Source organism: Nomascus leucogenys, chromosome 18 (assembly GCF_006542625.1).
Source record: "Nomascus leucogenys isolate Asia chromosome 18, Asia_NLE_v1, whole genome shotgun sequence".
In the NCBI taxonomy this organism is placed as follows: Eukaryota; Metazoa; Chordata; class Mammalia; order Primates; family Hylobatidae; genus Nomascus; species Nomascus leucogenys.
In genome coordinates, this window is record NC_044398.1 from 42,339,773 (window position 1) to 42,365,894 (window position 26,122).

At 53.4% G+C, this 26,122-nt stretch overlaps 2 protein-coding genes across 2 annotated transcripts in view; one reads left to right on the forward strand and one right to left on the reverse strand.

The window, feature by feature from the left end:
* The window catches only part of RASSF4 (Ras association domain family member 4), a 35,406-nt gene extending 12,156 nt beyond the window's left edge, over positions 1-23,250 (forward strand). Inside the window, exons 3-11 of the mRNA XM_030799230.1 lie at positions 238-313; positions 11,028-11,170; positions 12,540-12,631; positions 13,330-13,487; positions 17,811-17,912; positions 18,200-18,251; positions 19,474-19,595; positions 20,433-20,530; positions 21,797-23,250. Of these exons, the coding sequence (XP_030655090.1) occupies positions 238-313; positions 11,028-11,170; positions 12,540-12,631; positions 13,330-13,487; positions 17,811-17,912; positions 18,200-18,251; positions 19,474-19,595; positions 20,433-20,530; positions 21,797-21,857 (904 nt within the window). The 3' untranslated portion in view covers positions 21,858-23,250. The remainder of the gene's footprint in view (positions 1-237; positions 314-11,027; positions 11,171-12,539; positions 12,632-13,329; positions 13,488-17,810; positions 17,913-18,199; positions 18,252-19,473; positions 19,596-20,432; positions 20,531-21,796) is intronic.
* Positions 4,787-7,448, reverse strand: DEPP1 (DEPP1 autophagy regulator). Its single transcript, XM_003271183.4, has 2 exons — positions 7,146-7,448; positions 4,787-6,584 (listed from the first exon to the last, which is right to left on the reverse strand). The coding sequence occupies exon 2, from the start codon at positions 6,557-6,559 to the stop codon at positions 5,921-5,923; it is 639 nt and encodes a 212-aa protein (XP_003271231.1). The 5' UTR covers positions 6,560-6,584; positions 7,146-7,448; the 3' UTR covers positions 4,787-5,920.
* Positions 23,251-26,122: the final 2,872 nt, after the last annotated feature.

A 26,122-nucleotide genomic window follows, 5' to 3' on the forward strand; every position in this document is an offset into this window, starting at 1 on the left:
CCGTGAGTCTCACCTCCTCCTCAGTCCCACCCCTGTGCCCCCCACCAGGGCCATGTGCAAAACCATCCAGGTGCATCGCGACGGCACAGTCTGGTCTCGTCTGGTTATGCCTGGCCGGCGAGAAGGGTGCTGTCACACTCCTGTCACAAATGAGGAAACAGAGGCCAGCGAAGCCAAAGGTCAGAAGTTGAGGCCCTGCCACACCCCAGGAGTACATGTGTGTCTTTCCCTTTCTAGGTCGGAGCTCTTAGGCCTGCTGAAAACCTACAACTGCTACCATGAGGGCAAAAGCTTCCAGCTGAGACACCGAGAGGTGAGCCTGTTGCTCTTGTTCATGGGGTCACCATGTACCCTGGGAGGCCCTGCCTGATATCTGTTATTTCAGGGTAATGATGAAGACTATCCCCTTCACTTTCAGCAGTGACCCAGTTTGGACAATAAATTATATGGTCACTTTCATCACTCACCTCTGACCCTGAGCCAGGGACCAGGTTACCAGCAGCCAAGTCATCTCCCTTGCAGAGGGTCAGCGCATCCCTTCCAGAGTTCCCAGTGGCAGAAATCACCTTGGGGGTCTTCCCCCTTCCCCCGAGACCTTTTTCCATGTGAACTGCTGCTGAGAGCAGGTCCTTCCTCCGCCCATCACACCACTCAGCAGACGAGAGGAGTCAGTCCCCCTCTGTTCCCTGCTGGTCCCGCCACTTATCTGCAGGGTCTCACCTATGGCCCCTGGTCCCCAGTGCTCTCATTTGTAAAGTGGGGTGTGGGGCTACACAGGGGCTTACAGGCTCAGATGTTCACAGCAGGCAGCGCAGGTGTGGGGAGTGGGTCCCCACTCAAGGAGTCAGCCGCCCATCAGATCAAACCATCCCTACTGTGCAGGACCGTGGGCCTGGTGCAGCCAGACCCTTTCTGATTTTTCAAAAGAGGATAGATTATTTGGAATTTCATGAGGAATTTCCCAAATCTTGAAACATCATGTGGGCTAAATACATGTCTGATGCCAAACACAGCCCTTGGGCACTGGCTGGACTCTGCAGGGCCTAGGCTTGGGGGACCACCCACTGGGCAGGGCAAGTGGAGCCCTAGTCTTGCGGTCATTCACATCCTCTGATGTTTCATGCGGGAATCTTGATTGGGCTTTGTGGCCCTATCTTGGTCTAATTCAACATAGTTGTACCGCCTAATGGCAAGTCTTATCGTGGTAAGGCTGTTTCTTTAAGGGGGTTCTGCAGTTGAGATTGGGTTGGCTCCCGGACTTTCTCCCATCCATCAGCGTCTGACCAAGGCTGATGGATTCCAAGTGCTCCTCTGTTGTTGAACACAGGAATGGGCAGGGCAGCCCCAGGAAGCCCAAGACCTCCTCACTAGTCCTGGCTCACTAGTCCTAGTCCTCCCTCTTCAGTAACTCAGACACCCTTCTACAGCTCCCAGGCCAGAGCTAGCCCAGGCATCCAGGCAGCTCTGGGCAGCCGGGGGTTGCCAGACAGTGGCAGATCAGAGGGCCGGCCAGAACCTGCTGCCAGACGGCCTCAGCCAGCCCCTGAGGCATCCCCTCGGCCGGCCAAGCCAGACGTCACACCCTTCAGGAGCTTCTGGCTCCTGGTCCAAGCTGTGCTGGGCTACCTGTGACCACCAGGCATGGTACAAACCTCACACTCTGCCTCCTTGACCTGCCCAGGCCGTAAGGCCCCACGGCTTGCTCCCTTCCCTCTCCTGCCAACCCACCTCCTCACGCTCGCTTCTGTGACACCTGTCTCACCCTGCCTGCCCCCATCCTGCACTCCCCAGGCCAGGCACCCTGTGGGTCCCTGTGCAGAGTTGGTGGGTGACTTAAGCAGCAGGTGTAGGCCTGGAGAGAGTTGGGGTGAGTCCTCAGTCCTGAGCTCCAGTGTGCTGGGCAGAGGGAGGCACTGGGGAGATGGTGATGGCGCCACAGGGATTTCCTCCTGTGCTGTTAACACACGCCACTTCATATCTCCTGGTGGAGGCTGGGGTGTGGTCACTGCTGTTCTTCAGCTCTGGCTGTTCAGGGGATTGATCTAAATCCCAGGTGGCTCCCTGCACCAGCTGCCCTGGGAACTGGTTGGATATGCAAATTCCTACCACGCCCCTCTCCCAGCCTGCTGAACCGAAAACACTTAGTCCTCCTGTCCAAGTTTTAACGAGCCCTCCAAGGCATTGTGGTGGAAGGTCAAGTTTGAAAACCACAAGTAAGAGCTTAGTTTTGGCACTCGGGATTCCCCAAGATAATCCCCTCTGTAGGAACAGTTGTCGGGGGCAAGGGCGCGGGAGCGGGAAGCCCCAAGAGCCTCCACCCTGCGTTTGTGGTTTGTGTGTGTTGGTGTGGGCTGCGGGACAGCCCACATAGAGAAGTAGGGGACTCTCAGGCTGGGAAGAGGTGTTCTTGACAGCCCTTAATGATAGAAAGTTAACCCACCAGGGGGATTTTCCTGTCCCTAACGCTGAAGAAAGTGTAAGGGTTTGACCTGGTCTCCATGGAGCCAGAAAGTACCTTTCAGGAAACCTCTGTAGCCTTAACAGCCCAGGGGGTACCAGCCTGAAGAAGTGTGTGTTTTTGCTGGGTCACAATTACCACATAAGACGAGGCTTTAGGCTGTGACGCTGATAGGCACAACTGGTCCTTGAGGCACCAAGGCCCTCCAGGTCTCACTGCCACCCTGTGATGCACCCACTACAACCTCCTGGGCCACTGGGCACTTGCTGCAGGGGCAGGGCCATCCCAGGCCAGTCTCTCCTCAGGCACCACAGGCCCCAAGGGCTGGGCAGACAAGAGGAATGGACACTTCCCCGGGGAACCTCCAATGCACCAGGCACTTTGCCTCTCTTTTGTTTAATGTAAGGTGATATAGGAATGATTATTTTCCAGGCAAAGAGACGGAGGCTCCCAGAGTTTAAGTCTCTAGTCCAAGGTCACGTTGCAGTAAATGAAAGGTGCTGGCCATGGCCCCAAGCTCACAGCCACTTACAAAACAGCAATACCATTTCCAGCATTAGGCTTTGGAGGTCTCCACCCAGTATCAGTGAACAGGTCTCAGGGACACAGGGAGCTGTTTGTTGCCCTTGAGCCCCAAGCTAAGGGGCTCTCAGGCTGGCGAGGGACTCACCACCCGGGGCGCGCTCCCAGAGCCGCCTGAAAGAGACGCCCGCCCCCCCATGTTGTCACTGCCCCTCACCCGCAGCACCGGCAGCCTGAGCAGTACGGTTTGGGGTGCCTTCTCCTCCACTGTCTCATCCCACTTCTCCGAAGGTGGGCAGGGCCACGCCCTGGGGCCAGCGTCTCCTTGTGAGCCTTCTCCCGGCTTCCGAGGGGCTAGAGGAGGGATACCTTCTCTGGAGGCTGAGGCGCCGACTTCCTGTATCATGAACCTCGCCTTTGGGATAATTTTGCTTGTATTACAACAAAAAGCCTGAGCAACGAAGAACAGTCTGTGCCTTTTGAAGATGGCAAAGGGCTTTAGCCAGGCTGGCTGGTATCTCAAAAGAAAAAAGGACCGCCGGGAAATGTCCTTGTGTAAACCCATGGCTCTGGACAAGCAAGTGAGCCCCAGGCGGCAGGACCTTTTCTGGGTGCTGTGCGTCGGCCCAGCCCTCCTGGGGCGCGGCTCCGAGGCTTGGGGGCGCCCCCTGGTGACCGCGGGCGCTCTCCACATCCAGTCCCGCTCCTCGGCTCCTGGGACCCCTCAGCAATGCGAGAAACGGAAGGGGCTTCCCCTGGTCCGGGGGCTCTGTCTCTCCCGGGGGTGCGGAAAACCAGCATCCCGCCTTGAGAGGGTTGCCCCGTCCCCTCTCCGAAGGCCTGGCAGACCACTGGCCCCCGGAGTGATTGGCCAGCCCCACGAACATCTGTTTTCTGGGAGCCGCAAAGCGCTTCCCAGCCTGCCGGCTCTGGGCAGGGCCTTGTGTCCCACTCACTCCCCTCTTCGCCTCCCATCCCCACCTTCCACCCCCACCCCCACTCCCCTCTCCACCTCCCACCCCCACTTCCCTCTCCAGTCCTCTCTCCACCTCCAGCCCCACTCCCCTCTCCATTCCCACCCCCACCTCCACTCCCCTCTCTGCTCCCCTCTCTACTCTCCTTTCCACTCTCCCCACCCCCACCCCAGTGGCAAATAGGAAGGAGAATGTAACTGCTCTACAAGGGCCCCACCAGCAGGCTTAGCTGGAAGGGAAAGGGATTCCCCTGGGCCTCTCTGCAGGAGCTTGGGACACAGCCAGAAGCCCCTACCACAAACCTGTATTCGACTGGGAGGGAGCGCCTTCCAAAGGTGCCATTGGCCTCTTTCACATAGCTGGGTATTAGTGAGGAAGCCCAGGGATGGTCTCCTCAAACTGCCAGACCTCCCCAGATGCAGCGAGGTGGCTTCTGAGCATAGGGGAGTCTGCTGACCTCATCCTAGTTGCCGGACTCTCCCTCTGACCCAGTTTCATGATGCTTTGCAGAAGGGGCTGTAGTGAGAGGCTGGGCCCAGCAAGCCTGGACCTCGCCCCCTCTGCCTTGGTGGGTGGGCCCTCTGGATCTCTCCTGAGGATGATGGTTGGCTAAAGGCTGCCTTGGCTAAAGGCTGCCCCACACATTTGCCCAAAGTCAGGGACCTGCAGGTTTGAGACCACCACAGAGACACAGTGGGCTGTGACAGATACAAACATTTGTCTACAGTGCTCGTAAATGCAGCTCCAAGTTCATATGCGCAGGTTCCCAGCCCTTGCAGGGTGTGAAGAACATTGTCGATGTCACCATTTTATAGGTAAGGAAACTGGGTAATTGCTTGTCTGAAACTTTTTCCTTTTAATATGGTTTACATTCTATCTCCCCAGAAAACACACACAACAGAAGACAGATAAACATTTAACAAATCCAAAGCAATTAAAAATAGCCACAAAAAAACAGAATAACCTAGATTGACAGCTCACAGAGCAAGGAGGTGGCAGAGACCTGCCCAGGAGAGCTTGGCTGTTGCCCCCAGCTCAATCTTCCTCCTCTCCTCTCTCTGTCCCTTCGCCTCTGATCAGTGCCAGCCTGATTCCCATTCCCTGATGCCTCACCTTCTTGCTGCCAGATGCCTCTAGGAACTAGGGTCCTTCAGACTCCAGATGCCCTGGCCTGGGCCTTAGGACATCTGGACTTCCCCGGTGGAGGACAGCTGGACAGTGCCCTGCTTCTCACCCATAGCTGGGACCCTGACCATGCCATGAGGCCCCTGGGTGGAGGCGGTGTGGGGGTGGGGATGGTAGGACTGAGTGATACAGATTCTATCTTGGCCCTCATCATGGGGGAACTCTCCCAGTGCCACCACAGGACGTATGAGTTGTAGCCAGCAGAGTGCCCCAGTGGTGCCAGGGGACAGTCCTCCTGGAATACATCAGTGCATTTGCTAAGACTCCGTGTGTTCTCTTGGGCCTCCCAGAACATGGGCTTTGAAGGTGGGGGCCAAGAGGCGGACTTAGGAGTGCCTGAGGCCTTGTTCTGAAACACCTGGGGGGCTGACACCCCACTAGCCTCACACCCCTACCACTAGTTTCCCCACCAGCAATGACGGTAGCTACTCAGCCAATGGGCTCCTATATGCGGTTATGCGTCAGAATGGCCTGGGAGGCAGGTGCCAGTAATCATCCCCATATTACCCATGAGAAACTGAGGAACACAGATGTTAAGTAAGTTGCTCAAGGTGATCAGCCAGCAAGGATCAGAGTGAACGGGATCAGTAACATCTTCTCATGTGAGACAGGCTGTTATCATACTCAGAGGGGGTCAGTCTCACTGTGAACTGCCCAAGCAGGGGCCTCTGCAGAAAAGCATTTCCCTTCCAGAGACCTGCCGGGGCAGTGACCACCATGGAGGAGACTGGAGGAGATGCAGACCAGCGTGCTGTTTACAGAAGCCTTTACTGGGGAGGGGTCAGAGTTCATGGATCACCGGGAGGTGCGAGTAGAGAGTTCTGAGGACACTGCCGGGGCGGGGGTGGTGGGGGGAGGCCATGGCTTGGGCAGGCTGCCCAAAAGTCCAGCTTCTTAGGTCAGAGCTCTGCTGCCCATCCCGTGGTGGTCTTGCCAGGGAGTGCCCAGGCATCCTGGCTTCACAGAGCCTCCCTCTGGGGGCCCCCCTGGGCTTGTTGCTGTCCATCTGTCTGTGTGGACCGCAGAGACCAGCAGAGGGGCCAGTCCTCCTTGGCAGGTCCCTCTGGCTTGGCTGCTTTTCCTGGGACTCCCCAAAAAGCCAGTCCAGGGGGTCCACAGCATCAGCCGTGGACAGTGTGGGCTGCTGGCCACTGAAACGTGCGGTGATGTCTCGCAGGGACACAGCAGGGTGGCCCTTCCGGCAGGCCTGGGCTGGCCTGTGGGGTGGCTTGGGTTGGCCCTGGGCCGTGGCCTTGTCCAGCACAGAGGTGGGCTGTGCCAGTCGAGATATGGACCTCACGTAGTCATCCAGGCTAGGAGAGGGCGGGGGCTCCTGCCCAGGACCCCCAAGCAGCATCTCCTCCGTGGTCTCCCGAATTGTGGGCAGATGGGCCACGGAGAGCAGAAGCCGGGACCTCATCACTCTGGCGAGAGGTGGCGGCAACCTGTTGGGAAACAGAGGCCAGGTGGTGAGGGCCTGCCATGCGTCCCACCGCCCCTCAGTGTCCCCACACTCCTCTGGGGCTGCCTGTAGGAATCCGGTGCCCTGAGAGCAGTTCGAAGTCTACAGAGCCCAGACCAGAGCTCAGACTCCTGGGCTCTTTCTTCCCGCTTAGGTTAAAAACCCCAAAGGCTTAAGATTTTATCATTATCGTTTCAGAACATGCACAGATAAGAGAACCCAACCTAACAAACACTGGTCAGAGCAAAGCTGGGTTTAAAACCAGGATCGGCCATGCGCTGACCTTGGGACCTTTGGCAAGGCCACCTCTCCAGGCCTCCACTTACCCATCCATAAAACAGGGTTATAAATACCCCTGGCAGGGATGTTGTAGGAAACGCATGAAATAATCCCTGAATCCCTTTGTAAATGCAAAGCCCTCTACAGACAGCCCTGCTCTCTAACCCATAGGGAGGCTGTGCACGTTCAGGCTGGGAATTGCCCTCAAAGATAAACAAAGCCCTTGTGTTTTGTCTCAAACCCAAGGGCAGCTTCTCCCTCTTACCTGGAGCCAAGGAGGTCTGGGGGTGGCAGGAGAATGGATGAGCAGGGATAGTCCAGCCCAAAGGAAGAAGGAAGCCCCTGGGAAGCTTGGGGACCGAAGGGTGGAGGGTCCGGCAGGGGGTCCAGCGTGGGGTCGCTGGGAGGAGGACAGTGCACTGAGTCTCACAGTCCACCGTAGCAGGCTCTTCCCTGAGCAGTGTGAAGAACCTTGGTAGGCAAGCTGCTTTTATACCTTCCCAGCAGCTATCAATCACTGTCACGAGGACCAAAAATAGCCTGCTCAGGAAGGCTCTCTTAGGAAAACAGCTTGGGGGGTGGGGCCTGGCCCAACTGCCAGCTAGGAGGTGTTTTTCTGCCTGTAGGAGGCTGGGGAATGTTTACGCTGCAGGGCAGGAAAGGGGTGGGTTCACTGTTGGTCAAGTAGGGGCACTGGGAGAGGGAGGGGTTCCACTGGGCCCTCACAGGTAGCCCCAGGGCCACCCCTGCCCCAAAGCTTGTTTCCCACTCTGTATTACACCACCCCATCATGACTCCTGTGAAGTTGGGCCAGGTCTTTGGCAACTTTGATGAAAAATCAGTAGCACAGGACCCCAGTCTGGTGGCAGCTGAGGCTGGGTCCCTAGGCCTGCTCCTAGGAGATTCACACCCTGCTCCCAAGGGACCAAGGGCGGTCTGCGGAGTGCTTTCTGGGGATTTGTTTGTTTACGTGTTCACCAGATGTGAGGTGCTAGTGTGTGCTGTGACTGCACTAAGCACAGCAAACGTAGCAGCGGACAAAGGGTGTGGCCCCCTGGAGCTCGTATGCTAGTAAGGGAGGAGATCAAGCCAGAGGTGAATGGGTGCTGTGATTCAGGCAACAGCAAGAGCTGCCTGAAGGAAAGCAGCACAGTGGCACCCTGTGGTGGGCTGCCGCCGCAGGTACAGTGGTCAGGGCTGTCTTCCCTAAGAGCAGATATTGGAGCAGAAACCAGAAAAAAATGGGAAAATGCACATTCCAGGTGGCGGGGGCAGCACGTGCAAAGCCCCTGTGGTGAGGGCGCGCGGGACGGACGTGCTCAGGGCACAGCAAGGGGCCTGCAGACTGGCCCATGTAGGAGGGGGTCAGCGGACCTTGGGGTGGATGCTGTGTTTCCCTCTAGGAGGGAGGGAAAGACGCTGCAGGGTTTGAACAAGGGCTCTGCAGTCTGGCTTCTGCTTAAAAGGATCGCTGCAGCTGCTGGGCCTGGGCTGGGGCTGGGGCTGGGGGGCTGCCAAGGAGCACCTGGGCAGCATTAGAAAGCCACTGCATCTGTCCAGGAGTGACCATGCCAGCAAAGGAGGCTGCCAAGGATGAGAAAGGCAGCCCCTGGGAAGCTCCTGCACTCCCCAGACAGGCCACAGATCCTCTGCCCCAGCCACAGCCCCACCTGGGACACGCCTGCTTGTGCTGCAGGTGGGGGAGAAAGAGGAGTCTCCAGAGTTAGCCCAAGCCTGAGCTCTGAGTACTGGGCAGACCCCAGACTCCCTAGGCAAGAAAGAGGGACCGTCAGTCCCAAGTTCTTGAATTCTAGGTGGGAACTCCATGTGCGCAAAGGCATCGGGGCAGGGAGTGCCTGAGACAGTGACCAGGATTTCAGTGGCACATGGCACTTCTCACCTTGCCCAAGCTCTTATATCTTTTGTAGACCCTTTGTCTAGTTCGCTGGCTCTTCTTTGAATTTATTAGCAATGAGCAGATTAGTCCAGAGAATAAAAGGAGGAGGGAGGCGGAGAATTCGCTGCTGGCTGACAGGGCTTTCCCTCCATTCAGATGCGGCCAAGCTGGGGGAGAGTGAACAGCGGTGGGCGGCTATGTTGGGGGCACACACGTCACCTGTGTAGGGATGTCTGGCGTGAGTCATGGCAAGCCAGCCTGTCCCCAGTACAGCCAAGCCCCCGACCTTGTCCAGGCAGGTCCTGAGGTCAGGGCCACCTGCTCAGCTTTCCTCCCTGTCCCCCTTCACTCGTCTTCCAGGGTGCAGTGCACAGGCACCTCCTCCAGGAAGCTCCATTGCACCTCCTTCTGTGTCCAAGCCTGAGCCCCTCGTGGCCAGGGCTATGTCTGCTCCATCTCCCTCTGCCTGAGGTCCAAGGTGGGGCTGGAGGGCAGTGGGTCTCCGTGAGTGAGCCATCCCCACAAGCTCTCTCCACTGAGAGGCACCTGACACCAAGAGGCAAGAACAGAACCCCCCCACAGACCTTTGAACTCCGTAGATCATGCTGGCCTCTCCTTCATAGGAAGCTCAGTGACACATCTGTGCTTGTAGAGCGCCAGTGAGTATCAAAAACAGCTCTGGTTTCTGCTTGTTTGTTTTCCTTTTTAGCAGATAGTGCAAGGTCATATCTGGAAGCTGTGTGTATTTTTGATAACCTTTGGATACACTATTTTCTCTGTGGATAGCAGGATGTTTGAACCTAGAAACCCCATTTCTAACTTACCATGAAATCCACATTGTGCAGGGTCTTCCTGAGTGCTGCCAGGGATACAAAGAAGTTTCCATGGCGTCCCTGTTCTCACAGGGATTTTAGTGCCAACGAAGAGAGAGAAATGGGATTTGTGAATCTAAAATATGGGTCAGAAATACTGCATGATTCCCTTATATAAGGAATCTAAAATAGGCTCATAGAGGCAGAGAGTAAAAATGGTGATTTCAGGGACTGGGGCAGGGGAGGAGGAAGTGGGGAGTTGCTGTGCAGCTGATATAATGTTTCAGCTATGCAAGATGAGTAAGTCCTGGATATGGGCTGGACAACATTGTGCCTACAGTGAACAATACAGTATTGTGCACTTAACAGTTTGTTTAGAGGGTAGTTCTTATGTTAAATGTCCTTACCACAATAAAACATAAATAAATAACAAAATTAAATGTTAGTTGAGATGGCAATGAGAGAATGATATTCAAAGTTAATTGTGGAGAGACTAGTGTCAGAGCACATTAGGAGTGCGTAGCTTCGAGACTGAGGCTCTGGGTAGAGGGCAGCCGAGGTTGCTGGCAAGTATTCTGGCAAATGACTCAGCTTGGCCAGGCTTACACACAGAGTGACTGGGACTGGCACAGAGGCCTGGGGTGGTCTTGCAGAGATAGAGGCCTGGAATAGGTCAGAGGCACTGAATCAAGGGCCCAAGGGGTGCCGACCAGCACTAGCAAGGTGCCTGCAGAGGACTCTGTTGATTAGGGCCCCAGGTTGGCAGCAGGAGAGGAGCCATGTCACCTGCAGACCTAGGGAAACCGAGGCAGATTGGGGACATGGGATGAAGGCTGTTGTAGAAATTATGGTATGGGATATAGGGCTAGTGATGTCTAAGCAGTGGTGAGAAAAGCAAGACCCTTTGTCAGCCCTGGCAAGTGGATGCTGCTGCTGTTGAAGGCACCGGGAGAAGGGTGAGGCTGAGACAGCTAGGACAGAGAGTACCCACTTCTGCTCTGGTGGGCGTGGGACTCTGCCGGGCCTGGTGGCCACAGCACCTGGTGGCGCAGGACCCCCTCCCAGGTGCAGTGTGGGCAGAGAGGTCCCCTGCTTGGCACGAGCAGACAGGCTGTGCGTCCCTGGAACCACTTCCTCACCACGGTGTGGACATGCCTGCCGGCCAGCAGCTGGGTTCCTGTGGGACACCTGACTCAGCCACTGCCTTCTGGGCTGTGCCCCTGGCCAGGCATGAGCTGAGCACATCTCAGGCTTCCTCCCACAGGGCCTGGTCACGCGCCCCAGGGCACGTAGTGGCTGATGGTCCTTCCTGAGGGGATGGGGCCACTCAGGAGGAGGGATGTGCAATGCCTGAGTGTTCAGAGCATCCCATCCCTAGGCGGCACAGGGAAGGTGGGCAGCTGCTCTGGGGGAAGGGCTGATGTGTGGACCCCCACAGGAAGAAGGGACTCTGATCATCGAGGGGCTCCTCAACATTGCCTGGGGGCTGAGGCGGCCCATCCGGCTGCAGATGCAGGATGACCGGGAGCAGGTGCACCTCCCCTCCACCTCATGGATGCCTGGACGGCCCAGCTGCCCTCCGTGAGTACCCAGTGGCTTCTTTGACACCTACTCAGCCTGAGCTCCCTGTCTGGGGTGCGGGTTGGGGATATCCTGAGCCTCAGGGAGGGAGCCCTGTTCCCTTATGGGACACTGGCACAGGAGGGTGACCCAGCCTCATCCCCATACCCTGTGACTATCTCAGTCCACAGCCTCGCCCAGGGTGGCCTCTCCCTCCTTTCTGGAGAACATCCCAGGCTCCCATGACCTCCATTTCTGTTTCTCAAATCTTCTTGCAAGCCACCTTGCTGGCAAGAAGGGACGACTATGGCCAGGGGGGCCCCCAACACCTATGCAAGCCGAGCATGTCTCGCCATCTCTTGTTCTATCTTTAAAATTCACATGAATTTAGCCTCTTACTACTCTGTTTTCATTTTAATGTCAAAATTTTAAAAATACATTTATCAGAATTTCACATTACATTTGTTTAATATCAGAATAATGTTTCCGTCAAGAGGAAATGGTCTCCTGCCTGCCTTACCGTTCAATGTGCATTTATCTCCTCCTCAGCCCACTCCCAAAAGACGCAGTTAGTGGCTGGGCCTTGCCTGCTTCTGCAGTAGTAACTCCTGTAGAGGGCACACATTCAGAGCTTTGCCCCCTTCAGATTTCACATAAAACCCATGCTGTGACAGCATCCACCACCCTGACAGCCCCGGCACATCTCTAGGTGTCCCCAGTCACTCAGCGAATTCTGAGCCACACAGAATTAGAGCATAAAGTCAGACTCCTTAGGAAGGCTGCAAGTGTGACTCACATGCGCCCCTCTTCGAGGTAAAGCACTCACAGACAGCAGTCGCGGCTGTGCCCGTGTGTTCTCCAGGATCCTGTCTGTCTTCTCCTCCCCAGGTCGCCTGGGCTGCAGGGCTCTGTCCCATCATACCCACTCCTTCTCCAGCCCAGCACTGGCTACGCTGGCCTGGGGTTCATCCTGCCAAGAGGCCTGGAGGTTGGGCCCTTCTAGGTGGTCCCTGCTTGACACCCCACCAGGCCTTCGGGAAGCCCAGCAAGCCTGTTTGGCACACAGCTGCTGGCCTGGCTAAGCCTGGTGCCTAAGAATGCGCAGGCCCTGACTACGTTCATGGGTCCGTGTGTCTGTGCAATGCAGCCCAGCACAAGCCCTCAGGTCTGCAGGGCCAGGCTCACTCTCCATCCAGCAGATGCTGGGGGAGGCCTCTACTTTTCTTTTATTGTTTCATACTGACTCTCTCGGTTTGAAATCCAGGCCTCACCTCAGCCTGCCTTGCTTCCCGCCTGTGTCCTACCCCAGAGGCTGTTGGTCTCTTCTCCTTGGCCTGAGCTCCCTTTCTCTGCCAGCAGCCATCTCAGCACTGCAGTTGTCTCTTTTCAGAAAGGAGCCATCGCCCCAGGACGGGAACGTCACAGCCCAGCGGCCAAGCATTCAGCCAGTGCACAAGGCTGAGAGTTCCACAGACAACTCGGGTAAGCGGAGCCCGCAAGCTGCCCAGACCCCTGCCTCATCCAGGGTAGGAGCAGGGGGGCTTGGCTCAAACCACAATCTCCGAAGGACAGCTTTGCGCCCCAGCAAAAGAGGGGCTTCACCTGCTGGACCCCTACCCAGGTGCCTGCCTGGGAGGTGCTCTGCCCTCATTCTCGCTCCTCTTCATGGAAAAGTGAGCAGAGGCTTGGGAGGTGACAGTGACAGTGTGGGGGTGGCCTGAGTCTCCCGCCCTGTGTGTGCTATGGGAAAGAGGAGCATCCACAGAAGGCACTGTGCTCTCCTAGCCCCTCGCCTCCCTCTGGGACCTCGTCCTCACCCTCTGTACCTGCTCATTCATCCTCTTTGTTCCCCTTCCCTTAGCACTCAGTAAAAGGCCTGTTTCAGAGCAGAGGCTCAGAAGACAGGGCTGGGGCCACCAAAGACCTCCGTGGGCACCCTAAGACAGAGACCAAGAGGGGTATGGCCATGTGACATTGTGATCCAGGTTACCCTGTCTGGGTCTCACCTTCCTATCTGCAAGCTGGGAATATCCAGTCTCCAGTCCAGAAATGGCCCTCACGTCCCCATCTGCCCCAATGCACGTGACCACAGGGCTCTAGGGAGCCAGACCTCCCGACAGCAGGCAGTTGCTCTGTCAGCATCACCCACCTTGCCATTCTCTCACCCATTTCTCATGCAGGGCCCCTGGAGGAGGCAGAGGAGGCCCCCCAGCTGATGCGGACCAAGAGCGACGCCAGTTGCATGAGCCAGAGGAGGCCCAAGTGCCGTGCCCCTGGTGAGGCCCAGCGTATCCGGCGACACCGGTTCTCTATCAACGGCCACTTCTACAATCATAAGGTGACGCCGCAGCCTGGCCTCTCCCCTGGGCGCATGGGGAGCCAGGCCTGAGCACAGGCACAGCAAGCACCATGACCTGTGTCGGGGCTGCTGGCATTCCTGTGCCCTCAGGAGGAAAAACCTCCTGCCAGGTTGCATCCACATAACAGCCCCGTTTATGACCTAAGCATTTTCTAGCACATGCTCACTGTCAGTACATCCTCAAAAGTCATGCAGATTTCTGGCAAGTAAGCTGGGGATGCCCTGGGCAGACAGTAACGCTGACCACGTCTTCAACGAGGGCGCTTTCTAGGAGGCTTCCCCCCGAACTCCATCGGTTGATCCCTGGGAACACTGTGTATCCAGCCATCACTCTCACCGAATAATTAAGCAGGGGTGTGCCCAGGGCACATGTGTCTGTGCCCCAGAGAACCTGGATGACCCCAGATTCCCAGCACACAGCCTTTTGTCCAAGGTTGTATTGTACTGACCTCAGGAAAAGCTTTCTTTCCCGAAATTACATCATTCTATAAACAAACTGAACTGTAACAAGAGAAGTTGATTGTTACCATAAATAGAGTGATTGGCTGGCTGGGCAAGGCCCTGGATGGAGCATCCTGTGGCAGGCCATATCTTGCCCGCAGCACTGGGAAATGCAAGCCGAGATTTCCAGTTGAAGCAGCTGCCCTTCTTGACAGAGGATGACTTATAGCAGGGAGGGGGCTCAGGAGGAGGGTCTCGGGGTCCAATCTGAGGAGCAGGTGTCCCAGGTTAGGCCATCCAGGGTCCATTCAAGCCACACTTGGGGTGCCCTGGGCTTTGGAATGTCTACTTTGGAATTCTGCTGGGCAAGCTGAAGGGATCCTGCTTTCATCTCAGGATCTCCCTTCCACCCCCTGCTAGGCTTGTGGTGAGTGAATGAATGACAATAGGGTTGCCTTTGCTAAATCTGGAAAAATCCAGGACTATTCCAAGGTAGAGTCTCCTGAGAGAGTAAAGGGGACCCAGGATTGAAGTTAGGCAGAGATTAACAATGGTGTAGATTAGCCCAAGGACACATAACATGACTTGAGTATTCTTTAAATCTTGTTCCAAAAGGGGTTTAGTGTGTAATGTGTTGAGTACCCATTGTTAGCATTCAAATAAATGTTGATATGCTAGTTTAAGGAATTATTCAAAAATTTTCCAAAATATGTGCGTGGGTTTAGGTATTTTCCAGTTCTATGTTCCATACCAAAAAAAGGGGTGGGGGATGTTTTGCTCCGTGATTCAAATTACTGAATGGTGGAGTTTAGCATTGGTACATTCGCTTCTCCTCGAAGGGTCTCATTCATCACTAAGAGGTGTGTCTGGTACATTAAACCTTATTGTAGTGATTGCCAGTGTCATAGGAACACCATGTCCCGAGCACTCTGCAGCCTTTGAAATGAACAGTGAGGGTTTTCATCACAGCCTCTTATTTCCGACTGAACCACACTATCAAGAAGAGCTACTCAGTCAGACGACACGGGGTCTCAGCCTGTCACCCAGTGAGGGCAGCTTTTCCTCCTAGTGACAGATTTGCCTGTGGAATGTGAATCCATTCTTCCAGAAAAAAGTACTGCTTTCAAGGACACGGAATAGTGTCTTAAGCACTTGGGACAGTAGCTCCCCCATCTCCTGGGTGAGTAAGGGGAGTCCCAAAGAAAAGCACTATGCCAAAAGCCCTTTCTTACCACACTCAACATCCATACAGAACTAATGTCCTTAGAAATGAGGGCACAGATTCCTTGAGTCAGAGGCAACAATTGAAAAAATAAATAATTCCTAGCATTGAATTTCTGAGATAGTTCCAGGTTTTGTTTCTTAGAACTGTGCACTATTACTTCACTCGGTCATTTTCCAAAACCGTTCTGATTCCCAGAAATGTTGGTTTTATTTCCAGACTGGGTGAAACTTTGTAGCTGTTTCTACTGCCTGACCTATTGGATTCAAATGCGTTCTGTTAGACAGAAACCATTTGTGGTTAGAGATAAGAAAGTAGCCACCGGGCCTTTGTGCCTACTTGGAGTTGGTTGGTATCATCTTGAGAAAAGGCTTCATGCAGAAGAAACACAGTGTCTTGTTAACAAGACTTTTTGTCTCTTTGAAATAGCCTAACTCCTCTGTTTCATATTTCTTTCTTTTCTTTTCTTTTCTTTTCTTTTCTTTTTTTTTTTTTGAGATGGAGTCACACTCTGTAGCCCAGGCTGGAGTGCAGTGGCGCGATCTGGGCTCACTGCAACCTCCACCTCCTAGGTTCAAGCGATTCTTCTGCTTCCTTAGTAGCTGGGACTACAGGTGTGCACCACCATGCCTGGCTAATTTTTATATTTTTTGTAGAGACGGGGTTTCACCATATTGGCCAGACTGGTCTTGGACTCCTGACCTCGTGATCCGCCCACCTTTGCCTACCAAAGTGCTGGGATTACAGGTGTGAGCCACTGCACCTGACCCTCTCTTCCATATTTCTTTGGACAAGAAAGCCTAATCCTAATCCTGGCTTTCTGTGTAACTCAGTCATTCTGCACCTCAATTAGAATCGAGCTGGGGGAAGCAGGTCGAGGTTGAGTCTGACTCTGGCACAGCATGCTTCATTTTATCGTGCTTCTTGTTACTGTACCTTGCAGATTTTTACAAATGGAAAGGTTTCCATTTGTAAAAATCTGCAATTTTTTTTTTTTTTTTGCTGCACCTGCGTTTTCTGCAAATTGAAGGTGTGTGGCAACCTTGTGTTGAACAAGTCTATGGGTGCCGTTTTCCAACACTGTGTGCTCACTTTGTGTCTCTGTGTCAGATTTTTTAGCAACAAAGTAGTTTTAATTAAGGCATGCAGATTTTTTAGATGTAATACTGTCTCACCCTTAAGAAACTACAGTATAGTATAAACATATCTTGTATACGCCCTGGGAAGCCAAAACATTTGTGTGACTCGCTTTATTGAGATATTCGCTTCATTGTGATGGTCTGGACCTGAACTCACAATGGCTCCCAGGTGTGCCTGGACTTATCAGAGCAGGGATACTGAATAGGTCCTTGAACTCTCTGAGCCTCAGCTACCTCCTTGGGAAAACAGAGCTAGGATCTCAGAGGAGGAATATGCGAATCTAAACTTGAGTTTGAAAAGCAAGGACATGTTCACCTGCAGAGGAGTCACATTCGCTGAGAGGCACCAGCACCAAGGGGGTAACATGTAGGTTTTCAGGAATCATGGAATCCTTTGAGTCAGGGCTCTGTCTTTTCTAGATGGGTGACTCTGAACAAGCTGGTTAACGTCCTAAAGCCTCTGATTCCTTTCTAAGAAAAGGGGACTAGTTATAGGTGCCTCAAAGGGTTGTTATGAATATTAAATCAATGATTGTACGTAAAATCTTAGCGGGTTGAATACACAGCTAGGATTTATTGAGGACGGACCTATTATGTGTCAGGTAGAGTCCTGGTTGATTTCATATATGGTGTCTCTTAGGCAAAGGCAAGACACCTGCAAAAATATAATGTGTCCCCCCGCCCCCCAGCCAAATTGTGAAGAAGCTCTGTGACTGGAGCACATGGTGCTTGTTAGGCAACCATAGTGTCATATGTGCGAGACAATGAGAAGAACTACAGATGATATTGCATAGTCCCCAGGAAGCCTTCAGATACTTTTAGACCCGTGCTTTCAAACAGTGCTTCTCACATTGAACTGCACAGATCGCTTTGCCTTGTGTTCTACAAACACAGACTCTGATTCAGGTGGTATGGAGCAGGGTAGGGAAGGGAGCCCAGACTGTATGGATGCAGCTGGGCTAGACGTCACCTGGAGGTGCAAGGGTTTTAGAAGTCTGTTCTTGTAGGCAGCGGTGCAGACTACGGATTAGAGGGACTGAGACCAGAAGGGAACAGGGAACAAGCTGGGAAGCTGATATGGTCTGACTAGTGCCTCTACTAGGGACTGCTGGGAGAATGAAGAGGAGGAGACAGATTGGGTGACTTTCAGCCTTAGAATCAACAGACAACTGGTGACTTAATCAATAGAAAGAGTGAAGGAGAGACTGGTTCCCCCACCCTTGTGAATGACTTCCATGGCCCTGGTTCCTCGGGTCCAGAGAGCTGGCCCTTCTGGGTGTGCAGATATCTTCCTTAGGCCTCTGGAAGGCGTGCACTACTACAGCTTCCCCGAGTGTCTCCCAGGTCTGGGAACAGCTTGTGTGTGCATCAGCGTGAATGGACAGGTGCAGGTGTTCCCAGATCTCAGCGTCACCTGCTGCCTGGGTCTGTTCACCATCGTGATGTCAGCCCCTTGTCCCCTCTGGGCCTGCCCTGAACTTCTCTCCCTTCCTGGTACAGACCTCCGTGTTTACTCCGGCCTATGGATCCGTGACCAATGTGAGGGTCAACAGCACCATGACAACCCTGCAGGTGCTCACCCTGCTGCTGAACAAATTTAGGGTAAGCCTGGCCAGGAGCGGCCTTGCCCCAGGATGCCAGTGGTCTGCTATTCTGTTGGGGTTGGGATTCTGGGGAAAGCTGCCCATGGCTCCTGGGCAGAAGGTCTAGCAAGGTTCCCTCTGCTGAGCTTTTGTTTCTCGGATTTCAAGCAAGAGGAGGCTGGGAGAGGGCAGGTTCCTTGTGACTTGTGTGTGTGTTACTGGGGGTGTAGTTACTGTCAGGGGACCCTCTCAGTTCTCTCCCATCTCCAAGCACTGTGATCTGACTTCCTGTGACTGCCTGTGCAGGTGGAAGACGGCCCCAGTGAGTTCGCACTCTACATCGTTCATGAGTCTGGGGGTAAGTACCTGCCCCACTTCTGGATCATAAAAGCAAAAGGTCTCTACCTGTTCAGCAAGCCCCCTCCCCACCAACCACTGACTGTACTCCCTCCCAGACAGGCTCTGGGCTGGCTTGCCTAGTGGGCTGGGGCACACTTTGCCTCCCAGCATGAACATTTCTCCCCCACCCAAACCCAGGCACGCTATGGAAGCCTTGAGGAAAAGAAAACATACTTTTGGCTTCGAATTTAAAGCACATTAAAATGTTCTTGGATTTTCTAGGTCACTCAGTACATTAAGTTTAATTCTTTCAGGATTCTGAAAGAGAATCCCACCAAGCTATAGGAAGCCTTCCTCTCCGCCTCTTCCAGAGAAATGGATGGGTCCCTAGCTCATTGGTGCTGAGTCAGGAAGGGTGGGGTGCGTGTCACAGTACATCAGGCCCTGGCCCTCCCATCTCGGCTTTCCTTTCTTCCAGCCCCTCAGATCTTGTTTCTCTTCAAGCTGCACCTTTGCTGAATGACACTGCAGGGGAGGAAAAATATCTTTTCCTTCTACCCATTTAGGTTCATTGGCTGGGGCCCTGTATTTAGATTAACAAAAGACAGATTAAGGAGAAGAACAAACAGAAGTTTGTTAACACTTGCATCATGCATGCCCTTTGGAATATCCAGGGATGAGTGGTTAGAATTTGGGCTTAAATAGCATATTCACAAAAGAGCAGTAAGTTTTTAGAGAAGTGACAAGACAGAGAAGAAGGGCCTGAGTTTCTGGGGAGGTGAAGGGCGGGAAGGTCACCACATAGGAAGTTGCGGGAAGGGAAGGGCTTCAGCGGGACGTGCTGTGCAGGTTCCTCTGGTGCCCTCTCCAGGCTGAGGAGGGGCTCCGGTTGTCTCTGGTAATTAACTCCATCGTTCCCTAGAGAGGGGCAGGGGCACACCTTGACAAATTTATGTCCTGCTTTTCGGCAAATAGGGGAGGGCAAAGAGCCTCACTTGTATTTTCTTCTTCTCAATTGCCAGCCACTCCACTTAATCCTTATGCCAAAGTGGCAGATCTGGGGGCCCTGTTCTGCCTCCCTTCTGCATGAGCAGGAATCTCTCAGGGCAGCGCTGTTAGCGAGGTCTGTGTTCTTAGGGTTCCCTGCGCCCCTAGACGCGCATTTTCTATCAGTTCCTAATCTGGAACAGACGGAGGTGATCCTAATTTCCCATGATTTTTGTAAACCCCTTCTTTTTCAGAGCGGACAAAATTAAAAGACTGCGAGTACCCGCTGATTTCCAGAATCCTGCATGGGCCATGTGAGAAGATCGCCAGGATGTTCCTGATGGAAGCTGACTTGGGTGTGGAAGTCCCCCATGACGTGAGTGGGGGCCGAGGCTGGGGAGGCCTGCTATAAGGTGAGGGGTTCTTGGGTGACGGGGCCTCCCATGGACTCCTGGCCAGAGCCCTCTCAGTTGATGTCTCCAGGAGCTCCACACCCTCCCAAAGGGCTCCCAGCCTACCACAGGGAGGCGCCAGCCCTCCCTTTCCCATCAGTGACCACCAGCGCCAGCAGCTTAGAGGAAAGAAGAATTTGGGTCCTATAAAACCATGGCCCTATCCTTTTCCTCTTAGGGAAGTAAAGTCTTTTCCTTCATTGGAATGTATTTTGTTGTCATTATGTGAGAGACCTACGCAAAGGCTTTTTAACTAGGCCCTACCTCGCACCTGTGGAAGACAGGGAGCTATTTAAGTCTTACCAACAGCCTGAGTTCTGATCAGACAGTGAGTGCATTTCCAAACTCCTCTGCATAGAAGATGCTTACAGGGTTTGAACCTCAAGTAGGAGGCCTAGTGACCCCGTATCCCTCAGGCTGCTGCAGTTGCATTCCATTGTTAGAAACAATGGTGCTCCCACCTCCCTACCCCCCAGCCCAGAGGGCACCCAATGTGACAGTGCTGCTGTACTGAATGCTCTTCCTAATATTCAGTTTAATATTTCCTCCCAGGGATAACAGTTGCCTTTGAGATAATAATAGGCTCCCGTCCTGGCATCTGTACACAACACAGCAGTGTCGGGGTGGGGTGGGAAAAGTGGCAGCTCCTTCCGTGGATACAAGATGTTGGCTGGATGGGCCACTATGGAAGCCTTGAGGAAAAGAAAACATACTTTTGGCTTCGAATTTAAAGCACATTAAAATGTTCTTGGATTTTCTAGGTCGCTCAGTACATTAAGTTTGAAATGCCGGTGCTGGACAGTTTTGTTGAAAAATTAAAAGAAGAGGAAGAAAGAGAAATAATCAAACTGACCATGAAGTAAGCAGCACTTAAACAGCCAGTCATGGGTCCTGAACATCAGGGCAGGTCTGCAAGGCACAGCACCAGTGCCAGCTGGGAGGTATCTCTCCTCCATGGGCACCAGTACCCTGGCACGGGAAGGCCTGCTAACCCTAGCTCCCCAGCATCACCCTCTGGCCCCCTGCTTGGTATTGCCACCACTCTGGGGTGACAGCTTGCCAAAGCAGTGGGACACAGCCCCGATCACCCATCCAGTCTTGGCATCCTCACCAGCGCAGGCATGAGCTGCAGAACACCTGGCAGGAAAGTCAGGCAGGAACCCAAGTGGGCACTGGGTCAAGCTTCTGAGTTCTGCTGGTGATGTGGCTCCAAGGAGCAGGCACGCTGAGGCAGACTTGGCCTGGTTAGGGCCTTTCATCCTAGTGGGAATTCTGAGCCTTCCCCAAAGTGGCAGATGCTGGAACTCCCAGCCTCAGCTGATGTTTTCAGGTGCAGAAGGCTAGTTCAATGAAAAGGTGAGCAGGTCTCACCTGCCAGCTCCTGGGGACACCACGCCAGGGCCCGGCTGCATGAGGTTAGCCAGGCTGTAGTCCCAATGACGTCTCCCCCTCAGCAAAGTGAAGTGTGGTCCAAGACTTGTGGAGGGCACCCCACCAGGGCTGGTGGGGAGACAGCTAGGAAGGAAAGGGCAGGAGCTCACTGAGAGGGCCAGGGCTGGGTGGGGAAAGAATGGATGTTAGCCTCTGGTTGAATAACCCGTGGAAAGCCACATCCTCCACAGGCTCCTGTCTGTGCAGCCAGATCCCACACAGACAGAGGAGACCAAAGTCAGAGGGAATCTTGATTCTGCAGTCAGTCCTGACCCCATAGGATTTGATAGCTGAAAGGGATCTGGGGGTCAACTAGTGGGTCCACTCAACGTGCAGAGTAGACGCTGAGGCTCAGCACAAGGAAGGTTGCTGCACAGGTTATGGCAGAATCTGGGCTGAAACATGGGCTTCCTGATCTCTGCCCTACCGCCCTGTCCACTCCAGTGTGCTGTTGTCTGTATTAGAGTCTGCAATAGAAATGACAACATTCTGCTTTGATGCTCTATGCAGTCCGCAGCCCGGTTTGACTGCACCTCATGAGGCGCAGGCCACAGCCTTCCCTTTCCTTGGCAGAGGAGAGATGAGGCTGCTGCAGGGATCTCCTGAGCTGGCCATCTGCAGGTCCCTCGCTCTGCTGCCCACTTCCCTGCCCTGTCTGGCCTCAGTGAGTCCTCTTGGCGATGTCTCCCTCCAGGTTCCAAGCCCTGCGTCTGACGATGCTGCAGCGCCTGGAGCAGCTGGTGGAGGCCAAGTAACTGGCCAACACCTGCCTCTTCCAAAGTCCCCAGCAGTGGCAGGTGCACACTGAGCCCTGGTGGCTGGCCCCGGCCGGTCACACTGACTGATGGCCACCGCCTGATGAATCGAGTGCCTGTGCGTCTACCTGTCTGAAGCCTGAGCACCATGATTCCCACAGCCAGCTCTTGGCTCCAAGATGAGCACCCACAGGCCAACCCAGGCTTGAGGGGCCAGGAACTTGCTGGGTCAGATCTGTGTGGCCAGCCCTGTCCACACCATGCCTCTCCTGCACTGGAGAGCAGTGCTGGCCCAGCCCCTGTGGCTTAGGCTTCATCTGCTTGCTTAGTGCCTGTCCCGGAGCCCCTGTGGGTCCACAAACCCCTGTCCTCTTCCTTCATATGAGATTCTTGTCTGCCCTCATATCATGCTGCCCCGCAGGGATGCTGCTGGGAAAAGCAGGGCCTGCCAGCAGGTATGAGATCTAGCCTGCTTTCAGCCATCACCTCGTCACAGCGTCCCCGGCTTCTAAGCCTTCATGTCACCCTGTGAGCCTCGCACAGCTCAGCCCCAGCACAGAGGTGAGACCAGGAATAAGGCCAGAAGTATCTCACTTTCTCTGCAGAAATCAGTCTTTACTTCATCAGAGAGACCTAAAGCGATTCTTACAAGGAGCTTGCTGCAAGAAACACGGTCATTCAATCACATTGAGGAGGGTCCACATGGCATTGAGAGGGTGCTGCCCTCTCAATGCCCAGCAGCAGCTCCAGAAGGCAGTGCTCAGCCCCATCACCACTGTCCTGTGGACGCCTGTGTACCTCTTGCCTTTTCTGGGCTTGCGTTTCTCTCCTCTAGTGGGTGGGGATGACTTTCAATGACTTTCAGTACTTCCCCTGAAGGAAGAATGATAGGGAGAAATGTCTGTTTTGAGGAAAGGGCTTTGAATTCCCCAGATACTGAGCAATTTGTGTTTGTGACTGATGGAGAATTTCAGGAATGAATGAGAAAGCCTTTGCAAAACTATGCAACAGTTTACATCAGTCATGTGAAGTATTTGTCTAAAACAGAGCAAACGGAAGACCAAATTATTCTCCTGTTGAGGACCGTGGATGGCAGATTTAAAGGGAAGAACCACAAAGGCTTGCAAAGATAGGAGAGGCTCCATCTCTAATGCATGTAGAAGCTCCTTACAGGTGCCCATCAAGAGCATAGCTTGGAAGCCACCATGCTGTGTGGAAATGCTTGTCAGGGTAAATGTCACAGCAGGATTTCCCCAACCCAGCTCCATAATCACAGACACAGAGAGCTGCAGGAGAGGCCTGCCCACTGTTTTGTCGACTCTGCCCTCCTCTGGCAGCATAGATCCTTAGGTGCTCAATAAAGGTGTGCTGTATTGAACTGAAGAAGTGAGAACCAAGATTTTTTTTTTTTTTTTTTTTGCTTTCTGTGCTTCCACCCTGACCCCTGGCTCTAACTTCTGAAACTCTTATCCTAAAGGATGTGTGATCATGTTTGGCAGAAGAGCCACAACTCGCTGCTCTAGGAGCCAACATGACTCCTTCATTTCTGTGCATGCCCTGGGGACTAGGGTGGAGCCTGAGGAGAGGCTGCCATGGAACACACAGGCGTCACTGGTGGGAGCGTAGAGGTGACCTGGATGATGAGCAAGAGTCACCCCGAGTCACAGAATCTTGGCATCAGGAGGGCCCCAAGAATCTTCCAGGCCAGGGCCTCAGGTGGGATGGAAGCAGGGCCTAGGAGAGGGTACAAAACAAATCAAACAGGAGCTCCCAGGTAATTGTACTCCCACGCTATTATTTACAACCTCAGGTAGAGGACAGCTCCTGCCCCATTGTTCAGCTGTAACTGAGTGACTGCCTTGTGCCAGGCCTGTGCTCAGCCTTGGAAGCAAAAAGATGGAGCCAGTCTGTCCTGTGTCTAGGGGTCTTCTCATCAGGAGAAGAAGGCCAGACACTGGGAGGGTCAGGAGATCAGCTGAGCAGTGAACCGGCAAAGCTCCTGGGAGTGAGGTGGAGGCTGAGGCAGAGTTGGCTAAGAAGTGCATGTGGTGTTACAGGCCAAGATGCACCTGCCAGCTAGGAGCAGGCCAGGTCCTGGCACACAGGAAGCCAGTGGAGCAGGATACCCTCTCTAAGCACCAGCCTGTTTGGTTGGTTGGTTTGCTTTTGCAAGTTATTACAGTATTATTTAAGGCCTTTTGGATAAGTGTCACTTTTAAAGTAGGTGTTATCAATCTAATTTCTGAACGTTACGGGTCAGAAAAATCACTAGCAAGTGGCTCAGAAAAAGGGAAAAGGTACACTTCTGCAATCAGCCGAGGAGTTCACACCTTTTTTTTTTTTATCAACATCATATTTGCTGTTCAGAGACAATCTGAAAAGCTGCAAATTCAGCTCACCTCAACCCCATAATTTCAAACATTAGAGGCTGGTCTCTGTGGTTTCCTACTTGTTCCTGTGGGGAGCTCCCGCTTTCTTTCTACACAGAGCTTAGGGTATTTCTCATATGCCCCATTGGCTACCTAGTGTCTCAGGTAATAAACGTATCCGAAGATAAAGCAAAGATTGCTATGGGAGAGTGTTGTCTCCTAAAATAGGACTGTCTTGCCAGGCGAGGCCTCAAGAACCAGAGAGAATAATAAACAGCACAGGATGAAATCAGCATGATTGCAAAACGACTGGACTCAGGAAAAACAAGTTTGTTTGCCCAGAACAAATTACCAGAAGGGATCAAAAACATCTTGTTTTTCCTCAGTGATAACCATATGCTACCTGCTTGGAATGTTTACCAGAAAATGGAATAAAGACCTTCCCACTGGCAAAATAGAGCCAGGGTTCACCCAGGATACACCTGGCCCCTTAGTCCCATGGAAACAAGGCCCAAAGCTTATCCAGTCTGACCAGATGATTTGTGGAGGGACCAGCAGTGCAAAATGTGTCCCGGGTGTGTAGGACGCAGGTGCCTTGCAGCTGCGGAGGGGCAGCGGGATATCTTTGCCAGGTGCAGTGGTGGGCAGCAGCCCCCTGCCCTCAGTTCCTCAGTGGTGATCAGACAGGAAGCTTGGTCGATCAGAGCCAAGAAACTGAGTATAAAAACAGGCAGATGCATGGGCTATATTTAGGCCCTGAGAGCTGCGATTGTTTGGGATCAGGCTAGCTGCTCACGTGCCCTGCCTGAGACTCACATTGTGCAGGGTAGGGCCCTATGCCCTCCTGGTCAACTTTTAACAGAGATGTTTTCTCAGACCTAGGAATGGGAACTCCCAGGGTTTTCTTTCCCAGACAGTCCAAAGGAAACAGAAAGCCAAGTCTCAGGCTTGGTGGAAAGAACCATTGTGCAGGATCCCCGGGCTGAGAGTTCTTGATGGGAGACGGACCACTGTTGTTACTGCATATGAGCCACACCTACAACTGCCTTTCTGGCACTTGGGCTGGGGATCCATGTTGCCAAACACAGACCCAAGGCAGCAGTGCTCCCTGCTGAGACAGTGTGTGTGTGTGTGTGTGCGCGCGCGCACGCGTGTGTGCGCAAGCCAGTGGGGTGCAGGGGACAAAGACATAGGAAAATGAAACTGTCTTGCCAGGGTTTTTCTCACCCCAGAAGACTCTTCTTCCTAGAATGAACCCTTCAAATACCACTGGGCTCAGGGGCACACTGGTCCCTGCTGGGTAGTTTCCCAGAGACGCCCCAGCCACTAAGGGATCTGCCCTCTCTTGGGCCAGAATCCCAGAAATATGTGCAGAAAGATGCCCAGACTGTGTCCACCCCCTGCCTCCCATGCCCTTGTTCCCTTTCTCCCTTGTGTTTTGTAAATATCATGTGTGACCACTTTCAATAATTTAATTTGCATAAAAATTGCCTAGAATCCCATTTGGGAGATACACTGTTACAGACAGGTTAATAGGCTCTGGAGCCAGACTTTCTGATTTCAAAGTCTGGCTTTGCCACTTACAAATGTGCATGACCTTGGGCGAGTTTCTTGCCTCAGTTTTCTCATCTGTGAAAGGGGGATTCTGTGTGGAAGAAAACAAACTCAAAGTGCTTTCTACTATTCTCTCACTCAGTAGCAATAATCACAAAAGACTTCTGTGACCAAATGGGGTGGGGGAATTCTCCCCACACACCAACCAAGCAATCATTTCTGCAGGGACACCAGCTGGGTGTCCTTTAATTCAGTTTTGTCACTACTTGGAGATGGCATCACCTCCCATAGGTTGAGGGCTCAGTCCCATAGGATGGTCTCCACCCTTCCCATTAGTTACAA